Raw genomic sequence first — 25,804 nt, forward strand, 5'->3', positions numbered from 1 at the left:
ATTGGAAAAAAATTAGAAAAAAAAATTGTACCGTGATGCTGACAGTCTCAATGACATTTATAATAAACATTTAAACAAAAAAAATTTTTTACATAATTTTTTGTTGGCCTATCTTCCCAGAACTGCCTTCATGCGGTCTTAGGTTTTAGTCATATAAAACTCGATCCGAACAGAAGTAAAATTTTTTCCAAAACAAACATTCACTTTTGATACATACTGAATCCAAAAATAATTTTTTTTTTTGAAAAAAAAAATTTGGGCACTAGAGGGTTAAAATACCCTGCAAGGGTATAAAAATTATAACTTCGTTGTTTTTCAACGTATTTTCATCTACTCTGAGATATGAGCTTTACTTATTATTATAAAATTTTGGTATACATTTTATGAAAATCGGGCAACTATATCATATAGCTGCCATAGAAGCGATCCGTAGATGTAGAGAAAATGTAATGCTGGGAATGTATAACTGTAACTGTCAAACTGTAATCATAATAATTATAGTTTAAATGTTTTGAAACTCTGTTTAGTGTCTGTTTTCGGATATATAAATTATATATATATACACAGAAAAAAAAATCCGGGATAAAGTCGCCAAAATCAATCCCAAGTGGGCATGATTTCGAGCTAAGGTCGGATTTTCTTAATATAAGAACGAACATACAGCTGTGTTCACGGAAATAGCAGTGCCCAACGACCTGCACGTTTAAGATCGGAAAATCCTGTTACAAACACTATTTTCATAAATTTTTTTTTCATAAAAGCTTAGTATATTTAATTATTAACAATACCACAATCATTTAATTTAGGTAACATAAACCCTTTAGAAGATATAGCTAATAACAACAAAAAAGGTCTATATTATGCCGATCATTGAAATAGCAGTGAAAAACTAAAATTCTTCATAAATTTAAAAATATCGTATAAGAAACCTATTTCTTCTTAAATTCGAATTGACTATGATCTAATATTTTGTTAAATAGCCTTTAGAAGCTATCATAGCCTCATACCTGGGTGGCAAGGAGTCCACCAAGTCTTAGCAACGCTTGAGGGGAATATGGCCTCATTCCTCCTGCACAAATTGCCAAAGCTGTGGCCTAGAAGTCGGAAACTTCTTTAAGACGTAGCCCTTGATGTCCCCCATAAGTTTTCGATCGGATTTATATCCGGGGACTGTGCAGGCAATGGCATTGCATCCACTTTTTCATTAAGAACCCACTCCTTGGCCACCTTGATGGTATGATTAGGGTCACTGTACTGCTAAAACGTCCAAATTAATGGCATATTTTCCTCAGTATACGGCTGCAAGACAGTTTTTAATATTTAGACATAAACATAATGGTTTTTGATCCCACCGATCATATATACGGGACCTACAACGTTGTATGAAAAGTATACCCAAACCATGATTTTTAGGCCACCATGTTTTACTGTCTTCAGCGTATGGTTTGGGTGGTACTTTGTATTTGGAGGTCGACGGACATATTGTCTTGTCCTATTCCACCAAATAAAACCAGTTTGGAGTCATTTGTCCAAAGGATATTACGCCATTTGAATAGTGGCAGTTCAAGTGGCTATTGGCGAACTCGGATCTTGCCTTGATATGCCTTTAACCAAGCAGTGACATTTTCCATGGACTTCGCGAATCTAAAATTTATTCAATAAGTCCCCGGCGAATGGTCCCATGACTGATTCCCATGCCAATTCCCGCTCATATATCCCTAGAGGATGCAAAAGGACGAGCTTTGCTAAAGCGAAGTACGCGTCGAGCCAGTACAATTGTGGTTTTGCGAATCGTACCTCGGTTTTTTTGGGTTCGGTTCATATTTTATGACTTATAAACTATTTTAAAAGAACAATTTGAAAGATTTGGAGTCTCTTTACATGTTTTGCCCTTCTTTCTAGGCTAAGTAATCTGATACCTTTCTCTCATGGAGCAGTGAGGTCCTGCGCCCACTAAAATAATTTTTTTTGCGTTGTAAAGGTGTATTATAGTATAAACTATAATAACGACCGTAATTAAACTCATTTTTTACAAAATTAAAAGAAATTTCGGCACTTTTTGCGAAAGAAAATTAAATACTGCTATTTCAGTGATCGGCCAAAACGAGCTGCATATGTGAAAAAATATCAATAAAACATAAAAATAGAGCAAATCTAACGGAATTTTTTCTCGATTCTTATCTTTATGTTCCATTTTACAAAAACAATGTGCAATAGATCAGCTTGCAAAAAGGAATATGTACAAAAAAACGTTTTGAAGTTGTTCCTCTGTCGCACTGCTATTTCAGTGAACACAGCTGTAGTTAATTTTTTCAATCTCGAAAATTCTTGATTCAATCCCGCTAACCTTAAAAATTTCAATCCCAATTTTTCTTAATTTAATCTCAAACATTCTTAAATTTTAATTTAAAAATTTAAATTTAAATTTAATTAAAAAAAAAAAAATTTTTTTTTCTCGGCTTAGTCCCCGAAATTCTTAATTATTTTAATCCCAAAAATCCTTGATTTAATCCCTCTAAAGTTCTTAGTGAGAAGTGAAAGAAGTTTTTATTTAAATCTGTAATTATAAAGCTACAAATGGTTATTAAATTAATTATATTAATGTATAAATCTTATTAAAAGCCACTTAAACTTACTTTTCCTAGTTCCCGGTCGGGATTCGAACCCATGTCTCAGAAACCACAGACCGTCCGCTTACCAACTGGGCCACTGAGTCAAATCAAAAGCTAATGTCGGGAACCCGAATACATACAGTTTCAAGGAAAGAGCAAAAATGTTATCTCTCTCTCTGAGCTAAAAATAGATTTGCTGCTCTCACCAAATTTTTAAGAATATTTAGGCTTAATTCAAGAATGTTTGGGCTTATTATGCCTCTATAATCCCAAAATGAGATTAATTCAAGAATTCTTACGCTCATTTTGTCATTTTAATCCCGAAACGCGATTGATTCAAGAATTTTTAGGCTTAATTGGTAATTTTAATCCCGAAACGGGATTGATTCAAGAATTTTTAGGCTTAATTTGCCATTTAATCCCGAAACGGGATTGATTCCAGAATTTTTAGGCTTAATTTGTCATTTAATCCCGAAACGGGATTAACTCGACTGTCTAACCCCGAATCGTACTAAAAAATTTTAATCCACCACATCGAAAAAATCAAGAAAAATATTCTTGATTTTTTCGTTCTACCATTTTTTCTGTGTATATAACCAATCTGCAAGGGTATACAAACTTCGGCGTGGTGAAGTTAGCTTCCTTTCTTGTTTTTTTTTTTCAGTTTTCAAATTATTTTTATTTAAGCAAATACATTAAAATATAGATGAAAAATTAAATAAACAATTTTTTTTAAAAATTGTCTTCATTGAGAAAACAATATTTCTTCATTTTGATACCCTTTAAAAAGGCGAATAAGTGGGGGTGGCAGATTTTCCAATACATATGTAAGTTTTACAACAATTATCTATCAAATGGCGTTTAAATTATTTAGTTATCTTGTTTTGTTCAATAGTTATGATTTTTGCAACGTAAAATGAGAAAAGGCGCTACTGTGCGCCATGACGACACCTTATTTTTCCTCCACCAACTTTGAAGTCTCATTACTTTTTGAACAGCCCTCGTATCGAGGCAAAAAAAAATTTTTTATTTACTTTAAGCTTTTTGTAATACAATAAATAAAAAAAGTTTTGAATTATTCTTTGCGTAAATAAAACGGGTTTTTAATGAGAAGACCCCCTTAAGGCGGGTCAACACTTTGGTAAACCAAGGAGGCTTATTTTTGCCAGCCTACTCTGAGATATGAGCATTTTTTATTATTTCAGAATTTCGGTTTTAGTTTTATGAAAATGGGACAATTTTTTTATGTATTTTTAAAACTTGTTATTTTCTTACGTTTCTATAGCTTAAGTGGGCGTAACGGTATCGAACATTTTTAGGACAAAAGTGTTTCAGCTTGAGCACTTTGATACTTATAATAAATGTGGTTTCAGAAATTAAAATAATCGACTAGGTGTAGACAGAAAAAAAATTATATTGGGAGAGGCCATCAAATTTTGTTTATTAAATTTTTTCGATCCGAGTGTCGTGTAACGGTTAAGTGAATCAAATTGGCAACATTGCTATCCCACATGTTGCTGAAACTAACTAATGCAACTTTACAAATGTATATATACATGTTTATATACTCTATTTTAGCTTCGGTTTGAGCCCCACGTAGGCCTTCAACCAAACGCAGGTTGCAGGTATGGTGAATATTTGATATATATGACTTCCCCTGATGTTGCTAACGTTTTAAGAAACAACATCAAACAAGTTGTTACAACATAAGTTGTGACAAATAAGCATTACAAGTTATTTTGTCTTTGTTGGTTGCTAATGTTAATAAAAAAGTATGTAGTGTTTACTTAATTTAAATTTTAAAATCCCTAGACTATCGTCTAATATCAAAATTATCTGCAAATCTTAAGCCTATTGAATGGTGTGAAAAATAAAACTTGACGAATTTGAAGCGATGCAAACCCATGTCTGTTGTCTAAACAACTCTAATGTATTGAATAATTTATTAAAAAAAAAACATAAAATATTTAAGAAAAATGGATTCCAATTTAAAAATATTTATTTTTACATAAGTAAAAGCGTTTGTGTTATGTTCTCTTAACATGCTAAGCCCAAAATTCTACGGAACTTACACCTTTTAATAGATTTTAAAGACCACTATACAGGTATTTCTTTTATTTTCGTATCGGAAACATTTTCGAGTCACACATGTTGCTACAACTAACCAACGACACAATGTATGATTATATCTTTGGTTTGAGTTGCTTTGCACCTCGTACGAGTGACAACTTGCAGGGTGGCTGAATGTCTGATAAAGTTGGCCTCCCCTCAATGTTGCTAACATTTTGAGAAACAACATCGAACAAGTCGTTCTTAAGCCTACTACTGGATTCTTCCCGATGTTGCTAAGAGTTTACATCGAACGGAAATCGCGTCCAACAAATGTAAGTTGCGTTTAACGTGTAAGATAGAGTGCAGGTAAATTACAACAATCAAAGTTCTTGTATTATATCAGTATAAATACTTTTAAAACGATTGATTTTTCAGTAAGCCCAAATAAGTTAAGAATATTTATGTTTATTTTCTATATGTACAGGTAATAAAAGCTGAAAACAGCCTTGTTTTAATTTCAAAAAGAATACTACATTTCAATAAAATGTGATATTATTTTTCTCCTATTTTTGTTGTTGTTGTTGTATTTAAACCCTTACTTAAACTTTAATCTGTCAGAAAATAACACATATTTTCAACAGAGTTACGGGTTTTTCCCCAATCGCTTTTTTGACAGCTACTTATAAGATCTGAATTACTGAAATTATCACGATTGTTCGCCGATATTTTTGATCTGTGCAACTGTTTTTAGCTGGTCCCATACAAACTGCTGAAAATATAGGCTAACTTTCGCGATACATCAAAGATATTTTCAGTAATTCAGTCAGTCGTCATGGGTATACATATACCCTGACTGTTTTCCGATCTTTATTTAAAAACATTCTGCAAATGTTATTGGAGTTGAAAAAAAAACTAGTAGGATTGCTGGCATCGATGTTGAGAAATATTTGTCAGTATTCCATTCTGTGTTCCTTTTGAGGACCTTAGTATTACAATACTCTGCAAGGGTATAACCAACTGAAAACATTCTTTAACTCACTAGTATCTGCCAAAATAGTTCGTTAACATTCCTATTGTGTTTACGAGTTCTTCTCATTTATAGAGTAGTAACTCCAATTTTTAAACGTTCATACAAATATGTATAAGCACATATAATATGTACATGCAAGCATAACTATGTTTTCTCCTCAACTTTTTACCCTTCGCCAGCCCCTCTCCGCTCTGTGCGCCCCTCCGCGAACGCAATTCAATTTCATGGCTCTGTGAGTAGGACAATTTGCCCACTGTGCAAGTGCTAAATTGTTGACTGAGCTGTATACACCACCCACATTCAGATCGAAACATCCACCGCAGTTGATGTATGTATGTATAAATGTATAGGCCATAGCAGCAAATAAATGAACTGGAGCGTTGATTGCCTCCGTTTGAAGCGCCGGGTCTGCGAATCCGTAGCCAACATATACATAGTTCTCCGGGACATAATGAAAACTTTTCGATCGAATGCATTTTACTCGCCCACCAGTGACGGTTAACTGTCCTTATTGTTGCAGCCCCAATGCAAAGCATACATATGGTTTGTATGGTTCGGAGCAGGAAACATACACTTAACAAATGTGTCAGAATTCCTTTTAAAGTTACAACAAATGTTCCCATCTTAAAATTGATATAAAGGTGGGTAGGCGAGGCGTCAAAATAATTTTTGGAAAAATTGTAAATCAAATTTTATAAAAAAAAGACTGCTAGCAAAGACTGTTATCATTGACATAATGATGGAATCAAAAATAAATTTATGTCTGTACTGATAATTAGGCGCCTACTTAAGGGATTACGTCACCCTGGTGGTCTGAAAATATTTCGAAATTCCAAAAATGATATCAGTCACTTCCGAGTGGAAACTGAAATAGGCCTTCTGTGAAGTGCATGAACCCACAATAATTTTTAAAACAAAATGTTAATACAAATGTTTTATTTCTCTATCTTTTGCTATAATTGAGGAGTTTAGGACTGGAAATTCATCAAATAAGAACTTATAAGATTCTTTCAATATTTTCAAAGATTGTGTTTATTCAAAACTAATAAATTTGGAATTAAAAAAGAGACGGAGCGACTGTAATAGGCTTAACAAGGGGAAAAATATTAAGCCTTAAATATGTATTTGAGGTATCGGGAAATCCTAAAAGAAAGCTTTGGGAAAGTCAACTTCTTTGATTGGCTTTCGACCCCCAACAACGCATTACTTTTTTTACCTGACATTTTAATCGCATTAAAGTAAAGAAATTTGGTTGTTGAATCTTTTTAGTCACACCGATATAGAGTTACTATGGACATTGTATTTTAGATATATGTAACTTCTTATTCGCATAACCATTGCCATTATGTTGTGATTTTTCACTTGCGGCTTCTGGTCAAAAAACAAGCACACACCGAAACCTGTTTAATGAAAATATGTATATCTGATATCAATCGTTTTCAGTACTATTAATGGAGAGGGAGAAGCTGGAGCCCTCATCAAAAAGGTAAGCCGGCGAGCTCGTTTTGACCGGCCATAAATATGACCGAGAATGTTTTGTTTTATTTCGGTGAACACACCAAGGAAAGGTCGAATTAAATTTGACTAATTGCCCCGAGAATTTGTTGTTTTCACTTGTCTCACGTCACCAAAAACAGTCCGACATCACAGAAATATTATTCAGTTCACATGCAGGCAGCTAACATGAAAACTGCATTAGGAATCATCTACAAACACAAGTTCTTGTTGAATGGTATTTATTTTACCTATGCAGATGTAAGCTATGGTCGTGGGAAGTAACTTAAAAAATAACCAATACAGTCGTTGGGTATTTTAAAAAACTTATTGATTCACAGGAAAATTTTAACTTGACTACACAATATCTTATTAAGTTGAACAGAAAGTATAAATAAAATAAGTAGTGCCCAAATAAACCAGGTTTAAGTGATTTAAGTAGATTAGGTTAATATATGGTAATATATATTTATACCCTTGCAAGGTTACAACGCAGTGATGGAGACATTTCCTACCCTATAAAGTACATAACATATATCCATCAACAGCCGAGTCGAACTAGCCATGTCCATCTGTTCGTCCATCTGTCCATCAGTCTCTCCTTTTCTATGCAAACTTTACTCTCAGTTATGAAGCTATTTGAACAAAACTTTTTATAGTCTTCTGACCATTCATTTACTATATATACATATGTACGTACATATGCCGGAAAGAGCCGGATTAAACGCCAATATCATATAGATGCCATAGAAAAGATAGGAAACATTTTTGAATAAAAAAATTAAGGTGCGTAAATTGTTTTATTATTTACAAATTTTGGTTTTAATTTTACGAAAATCAGAAGACCATATCATACATATAGCTGCCATGGGAATGATCGGAAAATTAATAGAAAAACTTATATCTTCGTTGTTGTTCAACGTATTTTCATCTACTCTTAGATATTAAAATTTCGATTTTAATTTTATGAAAATGGCAAAAACGGTCGGTAGATGTACATATAAATGTAAAACGGCTAGTGTAAAACTGCAACTGTAAAAACGTAAATATAATAAGTATAAGTAAATCTAATGAAACTTTTTATATTACTTTGTATTTTTTTCAACATTTATATTTATAATATTTATTAAATACAGTTATTTTATAGGATTAAACGTTTTTTTATTGTATCAAAACCAAATTATTTTATACTTTGTACAAATATACAAATTTTATATATTTCCTGTTCGTTCTTCTATTAATTTAACCAAAATGGATAGATTTTTAATGATCCAATTTCAAACTGCAAAGGTATCAAATTTTCGGCGTGCCGAAGTTAGCTTCTTTTCGTGTTTCCACTTAATATACAAAGAACAAAGTCAACGTGAATAGCATTAATAATTTTATTGATAACTTGAATAAAAACTCACGAAAGGAAAAGGATTGATAGAATATATTTAGATTTATAGTTATTCTAGCGGACCCGGCGAACTTTATCTCGCCCCAACTTCGACTGATTAAAACAAATTAAATTGAGACGTTCCGTTTCTACTTTGACGTACATTATTACCTTACCTTATTCCTATCTTCTCCTAAAATTTGAATTCAAAATTAGTTGATTATCAAAAAGAAGTGATGACTTTTAAACAAACCTTTCGTTGGATTGACAAATTTTTTTGACTTGAAATTAGTGGAGAGCGATTTGATAAACAATATTTTTTGTTTTGTTATCCTGTGCAAAAATAAATAATGATGACGGCTTTCCCACACGCGAACAGGCTACGTATAGCTGGCCATGTGAAAAACATGGATATTCCAAGTTGAAATTTCGTCACCTCGTCGTTTGCATTCGGATCAGCAATGCCAAACACCGCCATGTCGCTCCCTTTGTTCACATATTTGCAAACGTATTTGATGGATTTGATAGAGTTGCAGTACTCAACATTGCAATGCGTTGAGAACGTTTTCGACAAAAGCGGGCAATATGGAACGATCCAGCGGTTATCCACGATTACTGTTACGTTTGTTTCGTTACGTTTCACCATTAATTCGATCCATTTGCCGTTATCATCTGGAGAACGACGCCTATACAATGGATATCCATCGTTTCCACTGATTGTTTCAGCCGTCAACGGACGGGGAAATCGTTTTGTGCAGTTTCCGTTTTTCATGCATACTGACTCTGGGTTGTGGACTCCGCAAGGGCCATGGATCATGCTCGTTGTCACAATGGAATGCAGCTCGGGATCAGTTTGCTTATCTGGTATTTCGGCTGAAATAATCGAATCAATATGATCTGGTCGGATCTTGTCGAACATCCAGAGCAGAATGTGCGCATGTGGTAAGCCACGCTTTTGCCACTCAACCGAGTACATCCAACAACGAACTGCGCCAAAAACCTTCTGCTTAACAATGTAATCCATAAGTACTGTGATCTTTTGCTTGAATACTCGTGCAGTGATGTCAGGTCGATCGCTGGATGTTTGTCCTGGAAGCAACAAATTGGTAATTTCGGGCCATTTCGGATTGCATGTGAAGGTGATGAATAAATCCGGGCGTCCGTAATTCCGGACATACGTCATCGCATCTTGAGCATACTCATGCATATGGCGCGGGCTTCCAACATAAGTAGCTGGGAGAATGGTCAAAAAACCGATGTTGGCCGCGTGTCCTTCAGTAGCGATTGCGTCACGCAAGTGGATGTACTCGTCTGAGCGCAACTTCGACTGATTAAAACGAATGAAATTGAGACGTTCCGTTTCTACTTTGACGTACATGTCGACACAGTACTGTTGAAACAAACGGCGGTATCTTAACAGATGATTGTCAACATCCAGTCGAATCATTAATCGATACGCATAAAAATTCATACAGCTAACCATCTTATTCGTTTCTTCTCCTAAAATTTGAATTCAAACTCAGTTGTAGAATTAAAGTGATACCCATCTTCTCCACGACAGAACATCAACGGGTATTGAAGAGCATCATAAGACCGATGAGTCTCATAAACTCGCTGCAATTGGCCATTATCCCGACGCTTAAGAACAATATCGCGTGATTCTACATTCTCGCCAACAATCACCACTGCGACTTCATTGATAGTGGGAGCATTAAATTGTCTTGCATGGCTACCAGTGGGTCTTTTGTCAGCGCTGATAATGATTTTATGTTCGTCATAATGCATTATATCCAATGCGGTTTTAAACAATCTGACCAATTCATTATGCTCATGGAGAAGGTTTTGCAATTTTTGAATAATTTCACGTTTAGTTGCAGTAAAAATTGCACAGCGGTGATTTAGTTCAACTTCTGAATCACCAATGAAATAGATCTGAAGGAATTTATGATCTTTGTTTTGTGGTGGTAACAAAGCGCCCGCTCGGTGGTGAATTTGCCCTTGAATCTGAATGTTGGGATGCAATTTTGAAAAAATGTGATAATAAAGAGACGCCATTACCTTATAACTTGGATTGTAGCCTGATTGTTGAACAACCTCGGCTCCAAAAGACGTCATTTGAAAGCATCCGTTATATTTTTGTGCAAGCTTCAGGAAACTGTTTGATTGGGCTGAGTTTCCATATAGTAGCGAGTACAAAGGCTCTGGTGGATGAGCCAAAACGGGCAATTTAATTTTGCCACCTGCACAGCATAAGCCGGGGGTTTCCAACCGAAACTTCAATGCATTACAATGCTGACATACAACAGATAATGAACCAATAACAACGCACGTAAGATCCTTGTAGAATGTTTCAGGATTGTATGCGAATGCAGCGCGATTCAAGTTTTCATTTGCGGCTCGTCTTCCTCTATTATTTTGTCGGGCTTGAGGTGGTCTTTGTGCAGTGCGAAGCTGTGCCATTTGGGCACGTATCGATGCATTTATTTCTGTACGTTCCTCTTGCGTCCGACTATTACGGAAATTCTGATTATTTATTGCACTGCGTGAACGCCGCCCAAGATTTGATCGTCTAACATCAGGCATTACTTCCAATTGTTTAAGCTCACTTTGGTAATGCTTCGTTAGCTCGATTTTTTTGTTTAAATATTTTTTTACCGAGTTCATTGATACACAATTTCAACGCAGCTATGATCTTTGTAGGGTGTTTCAGAATTTTACATACAACAGTGTGTCCATCTGTTGAGCCGCTAGCGACCTTTCCGGAAGGACTTTCCAAAATTTTCTTATGCTATAACCTTCTTCTGGCAATTACAAAAAACTGAAAAAAATTGAGCCAAATCGGCCCAGCCGTTCTCTTGTGATTTGATCGCTAATATTTTTTGTCTCCATTTTTATATATATAGATTCTTTTCAAGCGCAACTCCACAACCACTCACTAGTAATACCGCAGGATAAGGAGGATATTCAAATGAGACCAGACTATTACAAAGTCAAAAATACTGTTTACAGATACCAGATCTTATAAATTAAAAGATCCTAGATGTTATTTTTGTATATGGGATATTCAACAAATTTAATTAACTTAATCAACAAAAATATTCTAAACATAACACCAAGCTGGATGAATATGCTTCCAAGATTAATGCTATCAGACGAACTCTTTTTCGGGCTTACTCACATTGTTAACTAGTCGCTATGTATGATTGAATGCAATTTGTATGGCAACACTTACCCAAAGTGCTACTAAACAATTTATCTACATCTTTTGAAAAAACATTTGGGCAACTGAGAAAATCAAACCCAATTCAGGGGACAACAAGAAATAAAGGTAACTTCGGCTCCTCGAAATTTGTATACCCTTGCATTTTGCAATTGGACCATTGAGAATCGATTCCTTGTTGGTAAAATGAAAACGAAAAGTAACAGGAGATATATCCAACAACACATAAATAAAGAAAAGGACATGGCTAGATCATCTCGGCTGTTGATGCTGATCAAGAATATATATACTGAATATGGTAGGAAATGTCTGCTTCACTGCGTTGCACACTTCTGACTAAAATTACAATACCCTGCAAGGGTATAAAAAGCCCACGAAGCTTATGTGCTATTTGGGCCCGTCCAGAGTTTTACGACCAAAGGCAATAATCAAATATAATTTTTAACTATTTACGAGTACATTGCCGCACATTTACCATATAAATTATTAACATTAATGCTCAACACGGGCCAGGAATAATGCAAAAACCTTAGTGGGAGGAAGGAGGGCCACACGACAATGTGTATTAATGCCAAAGAGAAAAAGAGAAGGAAACTAGCAAATAATCAACCAGAGGCAAAATCAAAATTCCCCCTTTGCTCCGGCACCGCCTACACCGATTGAGTGATCATAAATATGTGAACATATAATGGGCGGCGAAAACTTATTGGCGACATTGCCTCTTGCCTTTGGGAACAAAAAGAAAAAATTGGCACTTGCCCTCGTCGGGAAAAGGTTTTAGTTAGGCAGTTGAATTTCGTTAAAGCTGGGAGAGCTAGTCAGTCTTTAATTACCATTCTTATTACGATAGCTCTTCAAAATCTTGAATCCGCAATCAGAGTGGCACGCACTCAAACCAATAAGCTACGTAAAGCGCATCTGACCACGGCTTAACTCATTTCCTAATCAATTAAATATTCCTATTTTAATGGCCCAGGCCTGAACGAATGAAAGGAAGCGAATTTGAGCGGACCATCCTTAGATGCGCTGCACTCTGCATCCTTTGTAAGTTCGTAATTACGTCTAATGAATTCTGTGAAATAAAATTGAAAGACCGTTCGGATTGTCCGGAAAATGTTTTCTTCTTAGGCCATCTATTGACCATCGCACTTCTCTCTTATTGGCGTTTGTCGTTTAACATTTTTTCGCTTTCATCTCGGCTTGGGTCCTCGTCTGTTTTCGTTTCCAATATATACCAGCAGAGCTTTGCAGGGAAAACCACTATTTAAATATTCAAAGTTCAAAAAGAGAACTTCAATTTTTCATTTTTTTTTATCTATTAAAATAACTACTTCTTATAATTTATCCAACACTTTAAATTGGCCAAATAATTATTGTGGCAGCAGTACCAACATCTTTTGAATATTGAAATAAAAGAACATTTACATATATGGGTTAAAAAGGGGCCCAAGGGGGACCAGAGGCATTTTCCAGTTTTCACTTGAAAGTGAAGTTAATAACCTTTTCCGATTTCCCCTTAAGATACACGAATATTCCTTGTTGATTTCAGGATTTAACAAATAAGTTTGCTTTGTCTACATTTTTTTTAGCAAGGAGCCGTATAAATTTTGCACCACTGTAGTATGCTGTCTATTGGAAGTAATGGAGTATTAACTAATTGGAGAAGCTGTACTGGTAGCAGTGTTTTGAAATAGTTTTGCCAAATACTGGAGAAGAGGACTGCCGAGCTCGGTGAAAAGTTTTCGGAAATTCGACTCCGTGTAGATATTTTGAAAGTGAACACCGGAACAGGCCTTAAAGCAATTTGTGAACCATACACAGTTGCGCAACTTAAGGAGAATGATGCCTCTAAAGCGGTACATGTCAAAATCTGCCAAGCTTGGTAAATTTGTCCCGCCATAATGTTTACCTATAATTATCTATCTAGACTCGAGATTCTAGAGTTAAAATAGGTTTTTCAAGAGCAGAATAATGACTGAGAAATAACAGAGAAAACGTTCGAAAATAAGCTTAATGAATTAAACCATTGTTTATTAAGCGTACTTCGATCAATTTTTTGGCATTCATTACAGAAGGATGTTGTTGCAACGCATGCCCGGTATCATGGGGCGCTCCTTGCGTTCAGTGATGTATTTTCCCCACACTTGGAGGAACTCGCTCTGCTTTCGCGCGTACAACGATGCCTGCCGGCAGAGCTCCACGCTAAAGATGTTGTCCAAGCAGAAAACAGGCCCCCTGATGTGGATGTGTCTATTTGTGATATAGATGTTCTGGCTGTGCTGGGAGGAGTCGGTCGAAAGGGGACAAAAATCCGGTATCCTGTGAAGCGGCTGGGTTGAAGCGGACACCGATTCTGGTATGGAGCTCGTTCCCTGCTTCACCGTCACTACGACCTGATCTCCGGGTTGAGCACTTTCCTGGCTAGTGGAGCTTTTGCTCAGCCGCAGCTCGTGCAGCAACTCGCGCATCTCCAAGCAGTGGGTGTGAAGAACTCCCAGTTGCTCTCTCAGAGCTGTATTCTCTTCCACCATCACCGGATCCATAGTTTCTTCTTCTTCCATCTGCTCCACGGCAGGATCCCCCGTCAAGGCTTTTCCCGGTTTACGCGTCTCGTGGCTCTTGAGGTACATTTTGACCTGCCGCTCAACCAGTTGAAGGAGCTTGGACAGGGCAAAGGTTAGGGCGAGTATCATCCAGAAGCTCATAGCGATGTCGAAGGCGCCGCTTAGAGGACTTGTTTCTGATGTTTTGTGGAGCACGTGCGGCTCAAACGTAATACCGGGCCGCTCTGAAAAGAATAATTCTTCAATTTCTTTGCAATAATACTTGAATAATAATAATACTTTGTAAGAAGGACCTTAAAGATCCCTTCGTTTTAGAATACAAAAAAGAAAAACAAGAAAGGAAGCTAACTTCGGAAAAAATCGTATTCAGCCAAGGGCGGTCCCTTAGCAAAATGTAATTAGGAAGTTAAACAATTTCCATTGCTTGAATCATCCAACTCACCTGTGGACATTTCCACGCGATAATCGGAGGCAGCGCGTCTCTGGATCTCGACCGCGTGCTGAAGGCAGAGTACAGCCCAGGAGAAAAAAGCCATTGCAAACAGGAACAGAAAACTTATGTTTTCAAACATGTTTTCCAGAATTTTTTATTGGTCTGCACAAGATCTTGTGCGCCTATAAAAACAACAACTAATTGAGGCGGATTCGTGTGGAAAATGTGGAAATAAATAACGAAGACATGTAATAGTTGAAGTTAAATAGCTAACCTGCTTTGATTGTTTAGCTTTCAGACTCGGCTTAATAAGATTATTCGAAGAATAAATTATATAAATAATAAGTTTTAAAAAACTAATTAACAAAGCTACGCGACTATAAGGTACCGGGCAAGCAAAGCTTTGTGCATAAAATTTAATTATCTTCCCATAAACCCAAATTTGAAGCCACGATTTGATACTCGATTGAACATAATTTAAGACACAATAAAGGAGATTAAAAATTAGTTATTAAAGGAGAATAATTAAGATGACATCCTTTGATATATTTCGCCAAGTTGAAGGCGATAAAAAATGTTAATAGCTATTGCTCTTTTATCTTTATCTATTTCGTCTATTTTAATTATTTTAGGAGCGAAAGTATTTGAATATTGTTACCAATTTCAACAAAAGACCTAATGCTTTTGTCTCTGAAAAGCACAAATATGGAATATGGGTTAGGGATTGAGAAAGTTAAGTTTTTCTACGGATGTCAATTCTTTATACTCAATGTTTTCAATACCGAACAATCTATAATGCCCAATACCTTACTAATTCTCGAAACCTATAGAAGAACTGTTTCACTTCGAAGGCGACAAAAATGTAATTATTTAACTAAAAATTTTTATTGAGACGATGTACTGCATTGCGTCATACTTGGGAGGTTAACCATAATTCAGGTCTGTTGAACGAACTGTAAGAGCTGTTAGTGTTTTCCTAATTTTCTTCTGTAAGCGGCAAGATCCAAATGGCCAGAGAGTTCTTCAGGGTTCTGCGGGCTTAACAACAACATCCTCCCCAGAATCCGGAACCACTTGGACAACACCAGGAGTTGAATGGCCCATTTAAGGGCCAAATGGTTTCAATGACCCAACATTGGTCATAGAATCCACTGGGTCCACAACCGCCCCAAGGGCACAATGCAGCGCAAGGACAGAAAGGATATCCGCAGAACATCTGGCTAGATCCTAAACAAATGTAAATAAAAGATTATAGATTTACCGTACTGGATGAACTCATAATTTCTACCTCACTCGCTTGACACAAAAATAGGAAAAGAAAATGAAATTCAGGTTCAACAGACCGAACGCTTTGAATATTGGATTACAACTGATATGGATAATAATAGTGGCATATGTAAGAGGAGTATAGACCCAGCGCCTACTAATCATAATATTATATTATATTCTCTTATATTGCCATTAAATGATTCATTATGAGTTCAAGAGATCAACTACGATTATCTTTTTCGCAAAGTTATGGCTGTTTACAGCCATAACTTCCCCTTCGACGACATTAGCATTTTCATTATGCCTTTAAGAAAACTTTAAACAATGATAACTTTGCGTATTTGATGTCTTGAAGACTTAAATTAAAGTATAATTATGTAACTGGAGGGACATGCCAACCAAATTTGTTGCGCCCTTCTACATAAATTTTTAGAAGATAAATTATAACTTGACTGTTTTTCAACATTTTTGCATCTTTTGAGATATGGCCATTCTATATTATTTCAGATTTTTGGTTTTAATTTTATGAAAATCGGACGACTTGATTATATGGCAGCTATAATATATAGTCGTCCGATTTTCAAAATATTAAAACCAAAATCCTTAAATATCTCAAAATAGATGAAAATATGTTGAAAAACAACGAAGTTCTAATTTTTGTCCTACATATTTTCCGATTGTTCCCATGATAGCTAGCCATATATAGCATTGAGAATAGTCAGAAGATTATATTATTATTATCGAATAAGAACCTAGTAACAAATCATTTGTAATTTATGTTTGGTAACCATTATTCGTCACGAAAAAAAAAATCTAGATTTTGGAGCACATATTCGTGTTCAGCGCAACAATATCTATCACCGCAGATTGTTCTGCTAACTGAATTATGCAGGCCTGTGTAGTTTACACTTAAATTTTACTCAAATGTGTAATACTTTCTGCGTGGGTATGAAAACCATAAAACCCACAAGGCCTCAAAAGCTAAGAGCGGAAATTAATGTGTTCGCATCAATTTACACTTTTTCCGTGCCAGAGAAACCTGAATAATTGAATTATATTAGCCAATATTTTGTGTAGCCTTTGTCGCGGCTATGCTCGCATCTCCATATGGATCCCATCCACACCTTAGTTCGCCATGAAGTGAGTAGTGACATATAATGTATAAATTAGATTCTAGGGGTTTTGGAAATGTACCTTTTAAAATTAATATAGGTGGAACCAAATTAAGTCATTTAAAAGTATTGGCTACTCTTCAAGTTTTTATACCCTTGCAGGGTATTACAATTTCAGTCAGAAGTTTGCAACAGCCGAGTCGATCTAGCCATGTCCGTCTGTCCGTTTCTACGCAAACTAGTCCCTCAGTTTTAAAGATATCTGAATGAAACTTAGCATATACACTGCGCGTCACCAGATTAGCGCCCCCCTTGGTGTTCGCGTTTGAAATGAAATATTATCCAAACTATTAAAGATTGAACTGTACAATTATTATCCAATATAATTCGATTAATTCTCTAAATAAAAACATATATTAGAAGGCAGTTGGTATTTGCATAGAATTGTATTAAGGGGGTCTTCTCATTGGGCAATTTTTTTTTTTCGATTTTTTTTTTTTTTGCATTTATTTATAGCCTGGGATGGTGTGTATATGTCCCCAAAAGGATTTTTAGAAATTCGAAATACTTTAGAAGATACAGCCTTTTTTGTGAAGCAAGTTCTTCGCAAAATGAGCTTTTTTCAAACTTCAAACGCGTTTATCTCGAAACCACGTTTTTCGAACTGGCGGCCATGATATCTCCAGTTTAACTGAACCGATTTTCATGAAACAAAGTGGAGTCGACGCAGAATTGTCACCATTCTCGGGTGACGGAATAGATTTTTTTTTAAATTTTTTTTCTATTTTTTTTGTACACTAAACTACAAAAAAAAAGCCCGAAATCGAAATTTTTTTTTTGAATGGCCGCCATTTTGTTTCAAAAAATTTAAAAAAAAATCTGTTCCGTCACCCGAAAATGACATCAATTCTGATTATAACCCCGTTTTTATACCCTTGCAGGGTATTATAATTTCAGTCAGAAGTTTGCAACGCAGTGAAGGAGACGTTTCCGACCCTATAAAGTATATATATTCTTGATCAGCATCAATAGCCGAGTCGATCTAGCCATGTCCGTCTGTCCGTCTGTCCGTCCGTCTGTCCGTTTCTACGCAAACTAGTCCCTCAGTTTTGAAGCTATCTGAATGAAACTTTGCATATAGTCTTCTATATGCTCTCACTGCTATATATGTCGGAACGGGCCGGATCGGACGACTATATCATATAGCTGCCATACAAATGTTCGATAAATTTTTGGAAAAAAATTATAACTTGGCTGTTTTTCAATATTATTCCACCATTTTTGGGATATAGCCTTTTTTATTATTCCAGAATTTTGGTAAAAATTTTATGAAAATCGGACCACTATATCTTATAGCTGCCATAGGAACGATCGGGAAATTAATCGAAAAAAATTATAACTTCGTTGATTTTCAACGTATTTTAATCTACTTTGGCACATGAGCTTCTGGTATTATTTCAAAATTTTGGTATAAATTTTATGAAAATCGGACGACTATATCTTATAGCTACCATAGGAACGATAGGGAAAGTAATAGAAAAAATTATAACTTCGTTGTTTTTTAACGTATTTTTATCTACTCTGAGATATAAGCTTTACTTATTATTATAGAATTTTGGTATAAATTTCATAAAAATCGGACAACTATATCTTATAGATGCCATAGAAGCGATCGGTAAATATATAAAATATATAAAGCTGGGAATGTAAAACTGTAACTGTCAAACTGTAAACATAATAAGAATAGGTAAAATGTTATGAAACTCTGTTTAGTGTCTGTTTTCGGCATTATAATTTATAATATAAATATGAAAACCAATCTGCAAGGGTATACAAACTTCGGCGTGCCGAAGTTAGCTTCCTTTCTTGTTATTTTTCATTTCGGACGCTCTGGAGACCCTGAATCGTGGCCGCCAGGACGACACCTTTTTTTTCGACCACCAAGTTTGCAGTCTCATTACTCTTTGAACAACCCTCATATCGAGGCAAGAACAACTTTTTTAGTTACTTTGAACATTTTTGAATACAATAAATAAAAAAAGTTTTCAATTATTCTTTGCGTTTTCAAATAAGAATTTTTTTAAAAAGGGTCCAAAAAACAGCTTTTGAATGAGAAGACCCCCTTAAATTAAAAACTAAAGAAACAGGTTTATTTGGAAGAAAAAACTGCGTCATCAGATTAGCGCCCTCAAAATATAAATTTAAATATCTTTCTTAACTTGCTGAGCACAGCAACCATTTTTTTTTGCTGTTAAATTAAACATTTTTCTTCAATTTGACATACAATATGTGCAGAGGAACAATCTTATCTTCGGAGGAAAAATCGAAAATCGAAGCGTTCAATGAATGTGGACTTTCTCTTCACAAAATCGCCGAAAAACGGGAAGACATCGCAAAACCATTGCACATTTTCTTTAAAATAAGGAAAGCTATGGAAAAAATTACAAAGGAGGTAATAACAGTGTTGTTAGTTCAGCAGATCGCAGAGCTATACTCCGAGAGGCGTCCAACTCCCACGACTCGACCGCCAAAATAATAGAAAAAACTGGTGTTAAGGCAAGCAAATCGACTGTTTTAAGGGTGATCAAGAATGCCGACCATTTAAAGAGGCTAAAACTGAAAAAAAAGCCACCTCTTAACCAAGTGCGAAAAGAAATCCGCCTAAAGTTTGCTCGAACGCATATGACATGGTCCAATGAGTGGCATAACGTCGTATTTTCAGACGAAAAAAAATTTAACCTGAGGGTCCTGACGGATATAATTACTATTTCCAGGATTTACGCAAGGAAGAGCATCATCTGGATCGCTTACATAGCCGGGTTGGAGGAGTAATGGTATGGGGAGCCATATCCTATTATGGCAACTGCGAACTGCAGTTTTAACCCCAAAGATGAACGCGGAAAATTACAATTGCGTTCTAAAAACTGCATTTCCCGTTTTTAAAAACTTATTTGGAAATCTCAAATGGCATTTTCAGCACGACAATGCCCCAATCCACACAGCCACGACCGTAAAAGCATGGATTCAAAAGGAAAATGTCAGTGTCCTGGAGTGGCCCCCATACTCCCCAGACCTGAACATAATAGAAAACGTCTTGGGATGGTTAGCTAGGAAGGTGTACGAGGCTGGCAAGCAATATGCTACCAAGGAGGATTTAATTCACAGTATAAAACAGGCCTGGACAACAATAACGTTGGAATATCTCAAAAACTTGTATGACTCTCTCCCCAATCGAGTTTGTGATGTCCTTGTAAACAAGGGAGGGACAACCCATTATTAAATTTCCTTAAAAATGCTTAAACTTAATCATAAAATTGTTAAAGATAGTATTTTGTAAGAACTTCATCAAAAAAAGTTAAGTTAATGTAGCTGGCGCTAATCTGATGACGCAGTTTTTTCTTCCAAATAAACCTGTTTCTTTAGTTTTTAATTTAATAAAATTCTATGCAAATACCAACTGCCTTCTAATATATGTTTTTATTTAGAGAATTAATCGAATTATATTGGATAATAATTGTACAGTTCAATCTTTAATAGTTTTGATAATATTTCACTTCAAACGCGAACACCAAGGGGGGCGCTAATCTGGTGACGCGCAGTGTATGTATAGCATTTTATTGGCTTTTTTTTAGTATAGCATAGTATAGTATAGTATAGTATAGTATAGCTATCATTATTAATTACAGAATTTCTGTTTCATATCAAACTGTAGAAACTATCTCTAAATGTATAGACAAACAAAAGCAGTAATAAAAGTTTACATTGGTGAGTTGTTCTCATAAGATATCCCTAAGATGGAGGCAGTTTATGCAATTAAAAATATATATTTTAATATGAATAAATTCGAATTACTTTCTAATATAGTTTCCAAAGGACCAATTGGTCATTCAATATATTTAATGAGCATTAAAAAAATCAGCAAATCTTTTCACACATAAATTTTCAATAAACATATATGAAATGAAACATAGCTGAAATGGCATATAAACTTCGACGTCCGGAAACAAAGTTTCTGTTTTTTTAGTGTCAGGTTGCCGACTTACACACAAATCTAATCACTAATGATGCTTATGTATGTCTATTGTTTTAATCGCTGTTGAAATATTTAAATCTTCCGAGAGTTTTGTAATCTGGTTTGTAACAACAATATCTCCATCAGTTTTACAGCAATTAATTTTCCTTAAGTTTAATAGTTTAAGTTGGTACGACATGGGTCCGCAACAACACTGTAAAATCTGCGAACAGAAGAGTTTGAATTTTGCCGATAAATGATAAGTATCATTTGTAGCGGCCCTAGTGAAATATATTTGCAAATGCAGAGCCAGCTGCAAAATAACAAGAGCATCATCGTGAGTGTTGGAACGTCAAACACAATGGGAAGTTGAAGACGGAAATGATTGATTTGCCATAATGTCTGGCAAAACAAAGACAAAATGCTGCCTTCTTATGAGTTTTCTATTTGAGTTTTTGGTTCTCACTCCTCCCGATGTCGTTGCCAAGGCTTTGTGTTCGAAATGCAGAAACGAGCTGGGAGGCGACTAATCAACAATCAATCATATTGTCTGGGATTTACAAACCCGGCTTAACACAACAGGGAAAATGTTTCCACTGTTTTTGACTTTCTGCTTGTAATTTGCGTTGGCTCTGACTTAAAACTGTCAGGACGAGTAATATTTTGTATAAGTAAAATGAGTACCAAACGGAATATAAAAGCAGCACATAATAATAATTCATATAAACAAATCGGAGACCAATATACATATATTTTTTTATTTGATTTAAGTACAATTAATTTAATATTTGTATTCTATTTCATTTACAATTCTATTAAAATTACACTACTATAAATACTTTTATATTAGAAATGGTTTTGTGAAAACCTGCTACACAAAATCTTATGTCTGCTGGCGTGAGTCAAGCAGTTAACTCGTCCAGTTGTCAATTGAATTTTTTTTTTTTTTTTGTGAGCTTTTCACCTGCAGAACCAGAACGTGCGCGGAGTTTGAATCTTTTTCCATTCCTGTTGTGCCTGAGTGAATGCATTTCTCGTTAATGAAATAAAAGCGACCTTATAGACGAAGGGATTTAGTGGCGTGCTGAGATTGGTGGACCCAAGCCCCTGGAGCTTAATTGTTTTAAATTTACTCGTGTATGGGGAGATGTATAATGTTTATCGGGCATTAACTGCAGTTCCTAAAGTTTTTTGAGAAGCAATTTACTTTCCTCACACATTGCTCACTTGCTTGCGCCTCCTTCGAATGCCAACCAAGCGTTGGATTTTTAGCAGAGTTTCAGAGCGGCGCAAAGTGCTGCTCGGCTCACTGACAAGGTAGGGAGAAAGGGCGGGGAGATCTGTGTTAGCTGTGTTTAAAGTTCGAGCAAAGTTTTAATTTAAATTGAAATGCGAGTGCAGTTGAAGCGTAGCGGTTAGTGCTGCCTGCCACCTTGATTGACGCAATGAATGATTGCGAGCAAGCGAATCTTGCAGCTCGAGATTCGAGCAAGTTGCAGGAAGTGTGCGCCGCTCTTGGATTTATGTTCCTGCAAGTTTTGGTTTGTCACCCTCTGAAAATAAATCGAAGACAAAGTTGGCTCTACGACCAGGCAATTCGTTTTATTCCGCTGCTAATGCTTCTCCCGCCGACTTTCAAGGTAAAAATGGTCCATAGAAACCATTTTCCATCTCTTTAAACTCGGAGGAGAACCGACTGACCTATTTTGTTTTGAAAATTTGTGAATGGATCTTCTAATTTTTAAGTGGACTTGATTAAGCTACATATGTTAGAAGGAGTATTCCTTGTCTCGTATCGTCTCAACGTTTAGTTTTTACCTTCACGTAAAATTTAGCGGATACAATAATAATGTCCCGGCCAAACTAACATTTTAACTATTTAAACAACAAAGATTATTAACGAATGCATCATATTATTTTGGTATAGGAAGATCTTGGGGACAGCTAGGATGTTTTGCAGCGAATTAACACAACCGTCTGTATGGAGGGGGCGGTTTTAAGCACTCGATTAATATTAATCTCTTGAAAATAAACGCACTTTTGGAGTGAACTCCGTCCGTCCGTTTTCTACTCAAACTAGTCTCCCAGTTTTGGAGCTATCTGAATTAAATTTGCCAATAGGCTTTTGACTACTCTCACTCGTATATATGTACATACATAAGTCGGAACGGGCCGGATGACTATATCGGACAACTATATCATATAGCTGTCATACAAACGATCGGAAATGAATATACAAAAATTATAACTTCGCAGTTTTCAACATATTTTCGACTATATCATAATAGGGAAAATCTAAAGCTGTGAATATAAAACTGTAACTGTCCAACTGTAAATATAATATATAAAGGTAAGTTTAATGAAACTTGGTATTACTTTGTTTTTTTTCTGAGCAAAATATATTTACAATTTATATTATATTAGATATTTCAAACTTAACTTTTTTTTAATTTTATCCATAACAAGTTGTTGCTGTTTATAAATATAAATATTTTGTATGACCAAATCGAATTAATTCTTAATGATCCCATTGCAAACTGCAAGGGTATACAAACTTCGGAAGTTAGCTTCCTTTCTTGTTTTGTATTAAAATTATATGTTTTTCTGACACACCCTGGAACTAGACGGCGGATTTGGGCATTCAAGGGAAAGGGCCTCAACGCAGGAAAGAATAAATAGTAAGAGCTCAATTATGATTTATCGGCCTATAAGACATGAATGGCTTTTACTTGCAGTTAAGTAAATTGGTGGGCGGAGCAGAACTTGTAACAGCGGACCTGTCTGAGCCACAAAGTCGCCCAACAAACGAAAATTTGCTATAAAGATAGTTTGATTTCATAATTGATATTGCCCGAGGTTGATTGCATGCCACCCGATGCGACTATATTTTTTGTCCATTATTATATTCAATTTGTATTTATTTATTAAATAAATAAATGTAAATAATTTGTGACCAATTAATCTTTGTCTTTAAGAGACAGAAAAAGAGCATAAAATCAAGTCGTCTTACAAGCTGACAACTAACCTGTTTGGAAAATTTGCATTATAATTTTAAATATCATTTAATCGGTTCGGTTCGGAATGTTATTAACTATAAGCTGTTTTTATTTATTTATTTTATTTTTTTATTTTATTATTATTATTATTTATTTATTTTTTTTTTTTTTTGTACTTAAAGAAGGGAATTTATAAAGAAAACAACGCAAGTAATTCTGAAATTATTTACATAGATACACTGATAAAAAGAAATCTGTCCTTTGTTAATACTAAACATTTTTAATACCAAATATTAATACATTTAATTTAAATTTTGAAAAAATCTTTTTTTTTTAACAAACTGGAGATAAAATCATGAATGTTACGGATTGAATTATGAGTCTTTTGAATATCGAATTAGGATACAAAGATTCTTCAATAAAGAATGGTCACGATTTGATGACCAAAATTCTTGTTTTTTTTTTATCAGTGTATCTTTCGTTTACTTGGGTTTACATTTGTACACAACGCAAAAAGATACGTTCTTCTTTACTTATATTGCCTCATTTCTACAGCGCAATCACAATTGGTTTCACTTTTTATCACATATTTTTGAACATGCTTATTTTTGTTGTGCTTTTTCTTACCGGCCGCCTGTATTTCTGGTAGCTCTCGTTCCCACTATGGTCATTCATACTTAATGTAGATTTAAAATGCGTGCTCATGCAATTTCTCACACAAATCCTTTTATTGCACACTCGGCTTATGCCAGGAGTTTACGAGGATGGACCAATTTTGTACGCCCCACTCTATCCCTCTCTTAGCCACTCCCCTATCAGGAGCAATGAGATCCGATGTGGCTGCGATTTTATTCGGCCAGCCATCGCTTGAGGGCCAACTGCCTCCTACTTTATTGGTCACATAACAAAAGATTACAGGCCACGAAAAGTGAACGAAATGGGAAGCGCAAAGCCAAAAATTCGTTTCGGACCTCGTCCGCAAATGTGTGGCGATAGGAATCTTTATGTCTACGTGGTTATAAAAATATGATGAGAGTTTTATTCATACAATATTCAAATATTTCGTGTAATTCTTTTTTTGGTGTTTGGGGTTGTTGTCCGCGGATGACTGTGCCACGGGAAAATTTAATGATAATAATGAAATACCTAAAAATGTTGTATGAGCTGAGTGGTTGGTGCCAAAATGAAAATAATTCCATTACTAAAGTGACTTGAAAGAGATGTGTGCTGAGTGAATTAAGAGAAAAGCGAAGATGAGCATGGATTGTATGTTTGTGCTTTCTTTTCCAATTTACTTCTGCCGCATAGAGCAGCTTTGGGTGTAAAAATGAAAAGACATTCCGTTTGCAACAAACGTTGTTCTTGAATTTGACATTGCATTGAGTTGAGATTTCAATGTATGTTTGGGATATCCCTCATTTGCTGCTTGGCAGCCTGACAGTCTGGTCCTTTTAGTACGCATTTTAAAAATTCAGATAACGCCAAACGAAACAGCCAAGCCGAGAGGCGTCAGGTCAGTGTTGCCATAATTTTTCCCGAAAAAAACGCTAGATTAGCAAACAAAAAAACTCAAAAACCCCAAAAATCCTTTTAAAAAAGTTAAAAAAAAACCCTACATTTTTATACCCTTGC

The 25,804-nt window shown here is 35.4% G+C and overlaps 2 protein-coding genes across 2 annotated transcripts; both read right to left on the minus strand.

Annotated features, from left to right (window-relative positions):
* Nucleotides 1-8,647: 8,647 nt before the first annotated feature.
* On the minus strand, nt 8,648-10,035 carry LOC138928042 (uncharacterized). Its single transcript, XM_070284200.1, has 2 exons — nt 8,820-10,035; nt 8,648-8,759 (listed from the first exon to the last, which is right to left on the minus strand). The coding sequence occupies exon 1, from the start codon at nt 10,011-10,013 to the stop codon at nt 8,895-8,897; it is 1,119 nt and encodes a 372-aa protein (XP_070140301.1). The 5' UTR covers nt 10,014-10,035; the 3' UTR covers nt 8,648-8,759; nt 8,820-8,894.
* Nucleotides 10,036-13,791: 3,756 nt separating this feature from the next.
* On the minus strand, nt 13,792-15,041 carry LOC108081522 (uncharacterized). The gene is made up of 2 exons (XM_017176740.3): nt 14,793-15,041; nt 13,792-14,574 (listed from the first exon to the last, which is right to left on the minus strand). The coding sequence occupies exons 1-2, from the start codon at nt 14,920-14,922 to the stop codon at nt 13,853-13,855; spliced, it is 852 nt and encodes a 283-aa protein (XP_017032229.1). The 5' UTR covers nt 14,923-15,041; the 3' UTR covers nt 13,792-13,852.
* Nucleotides 15,042-25,804: the final 10,763 nt, after the last annotated feature.

Source organism: Drosophila kikkawai, chromosome 2R (genome assembly GCF_030179895.1).
Source record: "Drosophila kikkawai strain 14028-0561.14 chromosome 2R, DkikHiC1v2, whole genome shotgun sequence".
Taxonomy (NCBI): domain Eukaryota; kingdom Metazoa; phylum Arthropoda; class Insecta; order Diptera; family Drosophilidae; genus Drosophila; species Drosophila kikkawai.